The sequence below is a fragment of the Mixophyes fleayi genome, chromosome 1 (genome assembly GCF_038048845.1).
Source record: "Mixophyes fleayi isolate aMixFle1 chromosome 1, aMixFle1.hap1, whole genome shotgun sequence".
In the NCBI taxonomy this organism is placed as follows: domain Eukaryota; kingdom Metazoa; phylum Chordata; class Amphibia; order Anura; family Limnodynastidae; genus Mixophyes; species Mixophyes fleayi.
Window position 1 is genome coordinate 14783484 of NC_134402.1, and position 10550 is coordinate 14794033.

Below are 10550 nucleotides of genomic sequence, written 5' to 3' on the forward strand. Positions count from 1 at the left end.
CTTCATCCATTGGTTTAGGGGCAGTCCTGTCACAGGAGTCTGTCTCCGGGAAGCTCCACCCCTGCAGATTCTTTTCCTGAAAGTTTCTCTCCTCCAAACGTAATTATGGCATTGGTGACAAAAAACTGCTTGCGGTAAAATCTGCATTGGAGGAATGGCGCCACCTTCTTGAAGATGCTCTCTTCCCTGTTACAGTCTTTACCGACCACAAGAACCTCATCTACCTTCCGTATGCGAGTTGTTTAAATCCACGCCAGGACAGGTGATCCTCAGTTTTTGCCAGATTCGATCTTAGACTCACCTAGTCTTTATCAAGGAGATATTTTGCCTCCACGGTTGCCCTCAAGAAATAATCTCTGAACTTGGCTTTCAGTTTATATCTTGATTCTGGGGGGAATTTTGTAAAGATCTGGGTATTGCTTTAAAGTTTTCTTCGGGATACCACCCTCAAACGAATGGACAGACAGAACGACTTAGAATTATTTCTCCGTTGTTTCTCGTCCCAAATCCAGTCCAATTGGAGCAATTTATTGCCTTGGGCTGAAATCGCCCACAACAATCACATGCATTCATCCTCCGGGATCTCTCCATTCTTTTCGGTGTATGGCACCCATCCCATTCTCTCTGAGTTCTCTTCGCAGACTGTTGCTGTGCCTGCTGCTCAATCCATGGTTCGCGATATGGCCAAGATCTGGTCATCCACCAAGGATAACCTTTTGAAGTCTGCACACCAATACAAGGCCTTTGCAGATCATCGCCGGAGGCTGGTCCCCACCCTTCAAGTTGGAGACAAGGTGTGGCTGTCCACACGAAACCTTAAACTTTAGGTACACTCCATGAAATTGGCACCCCAATTCATTGGACCCTTACCGGTGATTCAGATTATCAACCCGGTTACCTAAAGACTCCACCAACCTCCCTCTCTAAAAATTCATAATGCATTTCAAATTTCTTTGCTCAAACCATTGGTTCTTAATAAGTTTTCTCGTACTTCCCATTCTCCTCTACCCATCCCAACCATGGCTGGTAACGAGTGTGAGATTAGCCAAATTTCAGCTGTACGTAAACTTTGAGGGCGTTTCCAATACCCGGTCCATTGGAGAGGCTTCGGCCCCGAAGAAAGGTCTTGGGTCTTTGAAGAAGATCTTCATGGTCCTCGTCTTTTGACTTCCTTCCAAAGGAGACATTCTTTGGCAATTGGTTCCTCCAAAAAAAAGGGGGGGGGTGTACTGTCAGGCACCATCCCCGCTGCTCTACTGCTGCCGGGGATGGACGTCGCCCTTCACTTCCTATGCCTAGCAATGGAACGTCTCCTCCAGCCGGCCTGTCACACTCCGCTCCCCGGGTATCTCTACCCAAGACTTTAAACACTGACTGTCACTTTTATTTCTGGTTTTAGTGCAGACTATTAGTCATGGTCTGCACCTGTGATAACTACACCTGGGTGCTGGTCAGTTTTACCATTGGTCAGTCTCCCTTTATAAGGCCTCTCCTTTCATTCTCGCATTGCTGGTTCTTCAAGTCATATCTGTTATTCTGATGTCTCTGTTGGAATGCATACCCGTGGAAACTGTGCTTGATCGCTGCTGTATGTTGGACTCCCTCGAGCTCTGCATACTTGTTCCACTGCTTGTGGTAAACGCTATGATCTACACTGTTACCTACTTGGCCTGCATTGCTGATTATTGTCACCTGTTCCACAATCAATGGTAAGCTGCTGTTCATCACTGCTGTGTGTTCATCGTTGCTATATGTCGGACTGTTTTGATCTCTGCATACCTGTTCCACTGCTTGTGATAAATGCTATGATCCACATCTGTTATCTACCTTGGCCTGCATTGTTGACTACCGTTATCAGCTCCACAACCAGTGACAAGTTGTGTCTATCGTGGCTGAGTATGTCTGGACTTTATTTATTCCTGTGCCTCAATTCTACTACTAATGGAGACTCTGATTATTGCATGTGCAGCTTGTATTAATGAATGTTGCTGACAGTTACTATTCTTGCATGTCTTTGAGATCATCATTTGCAAATTATTCAAGTCTTCATTGAACTCTTGTATTAATGTTTTATAATAAAATGGTAAATCTTCGTTACCAACATTTGATGTTCGAATTGGATCATTCTTCTGCTATGTAACTTGTTCTCTAACTGTCACATTGGGAGCTTTCCTGGAGGGTTGCGACCTGCAAGGTGGGAGCGGCAGGAGCCCATATTCCCTTGCAGGAATCCCTGGTGAACACATCCCATTTTGTTAGACTCCGCTACTCCAGGGAAGATTAGTCAATACTCATTGAGACAGCAGGATCTCACTCAATAATCCTTGAGCTAACCTGAGACGGCCAGGGCGCATGCGTGGCATTGCCATGGCAACGGGACACGCTGTCTGGCTTCCGGTCGGCGGTCTGAGTAGCTGACCGCCGACTCACTGCCCACCAATGAACACACACTCCTGTATATATAAAGGAGACCCTGGCACCATTAGGGTGCCAGAGTAAGTATGTCTCCTATGCTTCTGCCATCTAGTGGTTCTATCTACTTTCTGATTGACTCCCTGTGTACCGAACCGACTTGTCCTGACTACGTTTTGGATTCTCCTCTGGTCTGTTCCCTGCTTCCTGGTTTTGACCCCTGGCCTTCTGACTTTGCTTTGTCCGCTCCTTGATACTTTGCTTGTCTGCACGGTTACGACTTCTGCCTGTCTGACCACGATTGTCCACCATTCACCTCACTGGTAGCTTCCTTGGAGGGCCACGATCTGCACGCCACCTGCGATGAAACCCAAATTCCCTTTCGGGGGTCCCTGGTGAAGATCGGTGGTGTGTTAGACTCTGCACCTCCTTGTGTAGCGGCGTTAATACCTGCAGGTGGGCTTCAGTTCGAAACATCCTGTGACAGTTTGCATGCTAGCTTCCTGGTCCTGTACCTTCTGCTCCAATTGCTTCCAGGCTCCTGATTCCTGGCTCTACATTATGATGATTGTTCTAGCTAGTGTATTCCTAACACTGTCTTGTACTAGGTATTAGCAATATAGGCGTTTATACATAACGACGTATTTTCTTTTACACGCACAGATAGAAGATAGAAGAGTTTGCAACTCTGGTCCATATGCCCAACCAATTCTCTGCATCCATAACCTCATTTATGTTTTTATCACAGATTCATAAGTATCTTTTTATATTTTATCTTACAAAATATTTTTGGATGATATAGGGTGAATATGAGGCCTCTAGATGAGTTAAAAATCTAATAGGGGTTTTATTAGTTGTAGCTTGAAAGAAATATCTTATTAGTAACTATTGATGGAATGATGTTGAAGGAAGACTATGGGTCACTTTAATGTTTGCAAAGATTGGAAATATTCCTACTTTGGTCCCATATTCAGAAATCGTATGTTGACCTTTGTCCAGTGTGAGAATAATAGTGAGGCCTGGGGAAAATCTAAGATTGAGAGGGATAAGTTGATTACTGGCTGAAAATGATCTGTGTTTATATAATATTAAACTAGTTACGATACATAATCTATATGTAATGTTGAAAAGCTTCAGACATGTTGAGTGAATGTAGAGAATTGACCTTATTATCTAAATAACAATGGCATTAAAAGTAATTTAACACACATAAAAGCTCATTTCGAAACTTAAAAGTTGCGTAGTATAATGTATTTAAGTTGCAATATATGACAGTAAAAACATTTTTTAAAGTTATCTATTTATGACTGAGTTTTCCCATTCATTTCGATAGAGTTTTGAGTGCACGACTGTAGGTTACAATTAGTGGAATGCTATCACATTTCAGCTACACTTTCCATGTATGAGGCTGGAGAGGGGCATACAGAAAGTGAGCAACAGATTACTGTGTGAAACTGTGCAATAGTTAACATTACACAAAATAAATGGCCACATTGAGATGAATGTGACCGGCGAAACTAAACCTTGGTCACTTGAAATCGCACAGCATTAGTGCACTATATATACTAAATAATTAATAAATATATTTAAATAAAAGCAAGACTTTTAATAAGAATAGAAATGCTATATATCCACATCCAGTATACATATTTAGGGGCAAATTCAATTAGCCGTGATGCCCCACCAAACATTGAGGCTATACACGCTTTCCAGTACTACTGTAACTCAACATCGCAGATTTCTCCTCGCATCCCTATGGGGAGAACTGCAATATTACATTGCCAAAGAGTTCTTTCTAAACCAATCCGGAGGCACTCCACGGCTAATTGAATATGCCCCTAAATATGAAATACTATAATATATGGTGTGACAATAATATGCATGACAATAAAAGTTCAAAAAGTTCAAAAATGAAAATTTAATTGTCACTTATTTATTTTCCACTAGTATATACACTTTTAAAGATTCTTATTTATTACAATGTTTTCTCACTCATTTGAATGGGGTTTCAAACTCATGAGTGTAGATTTTAAGTAACTAATTAAACCAATAGTGGATTGTTATCACATTTTGACGACATTTCAGTTCCTTTCACTGTACTTTGTAGTGAAATAAATGGCTGAATTGAAATTAATGTGACTTACTAAATAAATTCCCAGTCACTTGAATTGTTACAGTGTATATCTCTGAATATAGGAAATCATTATCATCATCATCATCATCAGAATCATCATTTATTTATATAGCGCCACTAATTCTGCATCACTGTACAGAGAAATCACACACATCAGTCTCTACCCCATTGAAGCTTACAGTCTAAATCCCCGAACATACACTGTGACAAAATGTAGTTTATCTAATGACTGATTGTTATTTTCAGTTGAATTTATGTATAACACTGTGAATATTTTATGTAACCTTTCAAAGTGCATTTTGTTAACTGACCCGAGTCTGACCTAGGCGAGTGTCAATGGTCTTTTGAAAGTAGCCAGGCCCAGAGACATATAAAATCTCTGAGGAGCTTGTGTATGCAGAGTAGTGAGACATAGCCAGGCCGAACGAGCAGAGGTGATAACTCAGGTCTTATGAAATGCCAGGTCTCAGGACATCCATAATTTACTTCGAAAGCCCTGTGTCATTTGGGCATCTATCTAACTTAGGTAAAAATAACATTCCTAAGGTGGGGGGTGAAGAGCCAACAAGAAATGGTTTAAAAATCCCTCGTTTCAGTAGTACAGTGTTCATTTCTTTGAGGAAGTCTATCAAGACTGAAATGTCCCATACTTTTCAGCTGTGTTCCCTGACGCATCAGGTCTTAACTAGTAAATAGTAAATCTGATTTTATTTCCTATTTTATTTTCTGAAACTCATTTGTGCAACCTTTTGTATGTCTTGTTATAAATTTTTGTAAATAAGCCTTGGAAATATTTTTCAGATTAAACATGTTTAATCTAGCGTATTTCTCCATGATTCTTTGTGAATTTATGAAGCCCAGGGAGGCTCATGCTACATGTGTATGTGATTTTAGTGTGAAATATTAATAAGTGTTTCTGGTGAATGTAAGGACACTTTAATAAATCCTATGTTGTGGCAGGAAAGGTGTATTCATTGTTAATTAACTAAGGTGACGGACAGCTGTTCAGATTGCTGTATCTGGGACAGGCTGGGCGTTCGTGACATACACACACAGACCGAGAGAGACTAAGGTAAATTTGATAGCAGCCAATTAACCTACTAATATGTTTTGTATGAGTGTGGGAGAAAACCGGAGCACCCGGAGGAAACCCACACAAACACAGTGAGAACATACAAACTCCACATAGATGAGGCGATGGTCAGGAATTGAACTCATGACCCCAGTGCTGTGAGGTGGAAGTGCTAACCACTGAGCCACCGTGCTGCCCAGAATAATTTATTTTTAGCCCTTCTGTCATTGTTTTATTTTTTTTGTATTATATAATAGTAAATAGTGACCCTGGTCTTATTATAGTGGGTGTGAAAGTTGCAACTACATAGTCCTACTTTTTAACTACTACCCTAGTACCCACATCTTAGTGGTGCCAGGCAGAGCCCCAATGCTTTAGTGTGGCTAGTAGCCTCTTCAAGGTTTTTTTAAATATCCACTATTATCCATAGAGGCCATAGAGGTCATTACTGAATGCTGAATGGGCTGGGGCTGATCACAATTTGATAGGCAAAGCCCATCCCAGTCTGTCTAGCGTTGGTTTACTGGTCCAAAGGTAACAAATAGCTTATTTTGATATGGACTTATGCCCTACTCCCTATTATAACTGCTCTGTGTGATGAGTACATGTACTTTGAGCACGTTTTGCATTTCCTGACACAGCCTTTAGTTCAGGGTATAAAATAAAGACATCACATGTGACCACAGTGAAATGGAATCTTATGAATGTGCAGTAAGAGTCCCCCAAACGGATAGTACTGGTACTCCAACCTAACAATCTTAAGGATTTCGGATGTTACTTTAAAGTAACACAAACCAAAATGGAAACACTTCATTGGAGCAATGCAATAAAATAGTGATGCTGTTTAAACATTTCCATGACTCACTAACCAAATAATTGATAAACACTGACAAAAATTTTTAACAAAAAAATGTCAATGTAAAATATATTATGAAGAATTTGTAAACTGATTCCTCTTAGTCACATGATCTGTTTTGCAGAGTTGGATTACACTGTATTCTGATGCACCCTCTGCCCATGACTCCTTTTCCCCAAAAGTAGTAATGTTTGTATATGATATGTGTTCAGTGATGGAACTAACAATGCTGCAGACTGTGCTGCAACTATGGGAACTGGAGATGACGGGGGCTCATGGACATCAATGACCTTGCAAAGCCTGTAGTTATTTCCACTGCCTGTGGCCACTGTCATCTCAGGACAAGCACAGTGAAGTCGAAAAACGGCAGAAGAGCAGAGCACGGGGAAACATCCACATTTTGCTATGGGGCCGATCGATGTAGAGTTCCACCCCTGTACAGAAAATGTATATAGGTTCTGATGCCATCTACCTCTCTGATTGTATAGTGGTTTGGAGCGTAATGATAAAGATGTAACACTGATGTGTCTGTAAAACAATATGTATAATAGTTCGAATATTGACCACTTATAGTTTGTAATATATGGTTGTTAAAAAAAAATACAGATTTTCTTAATATCTCGATTAGGAGTAAGTTCAGTGTACGATTCTGAGCGATAATAATCCTAACGGAAACATTTTTCTGTAACAAATAGTCCCAATGCGTCAACTGAATATGACTGAGAATTTAGTTAAAGTGTGTAGCTTACAGTTCAGACATCCGCATGAATAAATAACCATTTATTATAGTTCCCTTGAAATGTTGAAGTATTTTTTTCTTGTTTGCTGGATCCTTTTTCCACCTCACAGGTAACAGAATTCGGATCACATGTAGGAAAATATTAAAAATCTGTAAATAGTGAAATACCATTTTTAATGGTTAATACAGAAATAATTTGTTGCATTTACAACAGTTCACGACGAGGTAAGCAGCGGGTGTATACCCACTGCTGTCACTGGTGCTCACGGGGATGTAGTGTGTGCCGTCAATTGATACTTAGCAGAGTGTTTCAGTCCCGTCTGTTGTACAAGCAGAATCCCATGGATGATGATCAAATGCACAGTTTTTTCAGTTGCGGGGTCTTTAGTAAATGTACTATACGCGTTTCGCCATGTTCATACGCCTTTCTCAGGGGAAAATGTACGAATTGTCAGTGTATTCTTATATAGATGAACAAGATGTCCACAGATGATGACTGATAGGGTAATTACCCCAATCATTTGCATAATTTGTGTTGCTGACACGTGTGAATGTTAGTCCAGGAATTCAGCTGGCTACTATTTACTGATACTGGGCCTGATTCATTAAGGAAAGTTAAGTAAAAATACACAAATACTTGATAGCTTATTTGTACACTAAAAGTTGATGGTTACGTGCTACATGAAAAAATAGACAGTATTTAACTTATGGGCAAAATAGAAAACTAATTTGCACCCCTTGCATTGTAACATGGTTTTGTCCAGGAGACTACTTACTCAATTTTTTATATATCGTTCCATTGGGAATCAGGCTCATCATCAGTAACTATCTGATGTCAATATCCAGTCAATAAACTGCTGTTCATTTGTTAATGTGTGGATCTGTAAAACATTTTGCAATTGTAGGCAATAGTCAGTTAACATTATCATGCAAATGGTTTTACTAAGACAAAGTAAATGATAACCATGAATAGATTATTTTACATAAAAAATGAACAATAAAAGTAGATTCTGGAGACGGTTTTCTTATACAGAGTTCTCTCTGCCTGTCATCTATTTTGCCCCTTTGTAGTTAATGATATATTTACTCCTTGATGATACAGATGGTCCTGACTAAATTTCTTACTCAGGTGTTGTGTAGTCAGTTGGGTACTTTGTTGAATATTCTGGATTCCTCAGTTTAAATGACCTGATATTGTGTTGATATTTGCATGTATTAAAGTGGTAACAAACAGATAAAATTGAATTCCTATTCACAATTCTCCTTTTATTTTGACAATATAGAGATGTTCATCTAGTGGTGTATAGATGTTTATGTAGTGGTCATTGTTGACATCTTCTGGGTTGAGGTAGTGCTTGCTTCTTCTGTCCTGTGGTAATTATAGAAACAATGCTATCTCAAAGTCACATTTAATCCTTTTGGGATGAGTGTTTCAAGTTTCCAAATGCATGTGGTTTCTGCATGATTTGAGTAACCTGCTTTGCCCCCCCGCTCTCCAGTCTGGCTTTATTAATTGAATTCTCTGGAATGAGGTGGGGTTCTTATTATCTCAAATTGGTTAGATAGGTTTTGTGTTTTTTTCCCCTTCTTTAATGTTCCTGATGTGCAATAAGGGTTTTTAGTTTAATACCCATTCGTCAAATATATTGCAGTCCACAAGGGCATTTTATCAGATAAATCACGTTTTTGGTGTCACAAATTATTCTGTTTTTCATGGTATATTCCTTGTTGGTGCTGCTGATTTGAAGTATTTTTTTGGTTTTGTATTGGTGTTGTCCAGTTTTACATCCTATACATTTCGTGCTGGAAAAAAATCATTTTGTGATTACATTCGTAACCAGTTCTCTGCACTGTTTTAAATTGGTTTCAGGACACTAGAAACCAATTTCTGTCTCAGGTTGGGAATTTTTTTTGAAGATGATTTTAGGTACATCAATAAGGATTTTGTACAGGGTTTCATCCTCATAATACACGCCAATGTTTCTGAATGATGTGTTTTATCTTGTTTGCTGCATTTGAGTATTGCATGATAAACGGTGCTCGGTAGCTTTCTTTTTGTCCTTGCCTTGTTTTGTAGTCTTGCAAGGAGATGATATTTAATGCTTTTGTGATTTTGCATGCTTTTTCCACTATGTTTGGCTCATATTTTTTTTATAGAAAATTTATTTTTAAAACTTGGCTTTGCTTTTCAAATTTTTCCAATTGTGAGCAATTCCTTCAGAGGCGTGTAAATTGCCCTAGAGGTATACTGTTCAGCCACTGCGGCTGGTGATTGCTGGAGGCTAAAATATAGGTTTTGCAGTCTACTGGTTTAAAGTGCGATATTGGTTTTTTTTGTTCCTGTATTTTTTAATTTCCAGGACTAGGAAGATGGCATATTTTACTGCTTGTAGTTGTAGTGAATGTGAGGTTTCTGTCGTTATTGGTCAAATATTGGAGGAAATTTTTGAATAATTCTGCTTCCACATGAATATGATATACCTTCCACATGAAGATGATGCTATCTGAGGACTGAATTTGTGCCAAACGTGGGGTGGTTCCATATGTGGACTTCATCCCACCAGCTCACAAAGGTAATGGCATAAGTTGGCACAAACTTAGTTCCCATTGTTGTGCACCGCTTTTGAACATAGAGTGTATCAATAAACCAAAACTATTTACTTGTTAATATATATTAAATGTCTTGTTTAATGAAGTCTACTTGTTCTTGTGGAAATCTCACTGATTTCTCTAGGACAAATCTTGTACTACTGCTTCCCTATGTCACTCACCGGACTGCCAGACCTAGAGTTGGGCCAGTTGCCTCTCTGCCGGCGCTTGTATTGCGCCGCGGCCGTCCGCCATCTTGACTGTGGTTCTGTGCATATGCTAATTTGGAGGGTCTTTTGTAACTTTCCCTTTAATTGTATTGGCTATCCATTTGCCTTTTCTCTATTTAAAGCACCTCTGAGCCCTCCTTAATTGTCTGATCTTGATTCTCACCTCCTCGTGTCAGCTGTGCTCTCTGTTCCTGTGTCTGTAGTTACTTTCAGCGTTTCCGCCTCACTACACTGGTCTTTTAATCTACTGCTGCATCTCACCTGTTGGCCGGATACTTCTCAGCCATCTCCGTAGTAAATCTGCCTCCTGTTGTATGCCATAGTGACCACTGCATCTCATCTGTTGACCGGAGACTACTCAGCCACATCCGTGAGACCGCTACATCTCATCTGTTGTAAGATACTTCTCAGCCATCTCCGGGGTAAACCTGCCTCCTGTGGTATGCTGTAGTGATCGCTGTATCTCACTCGTTGGCCGGATACCTTTCAACCATATTCGTGATGGACTATTTGTGATT

The 10550-nt window shown here is 39.8% G+C and overlaps 1 protein-coding gene across 1 annotated transcript in view; it reads right to left on the reverse strand.

Moving 5' to 3' along the window:
- Positions 1 to 10319, reverse strand: part of LOC142139032 (taste receptor type 1 member 3-like) — a 46828-nt gene extending 36509 nt beyond the window's left edge. Inside the window, exon 1 of the mRNA XM_075196695.1 lies at positions 10294 to 10319. Within this exon, the coding sequence (XP_075052796.1) occupies positions 10294 to 10319 (26 nt within the window). The remainder of the gene's footprint in view (positions 1 to 10293) is intronic.
- Positions 10320 to 10550: the final 231 nt, after the last annotated feature.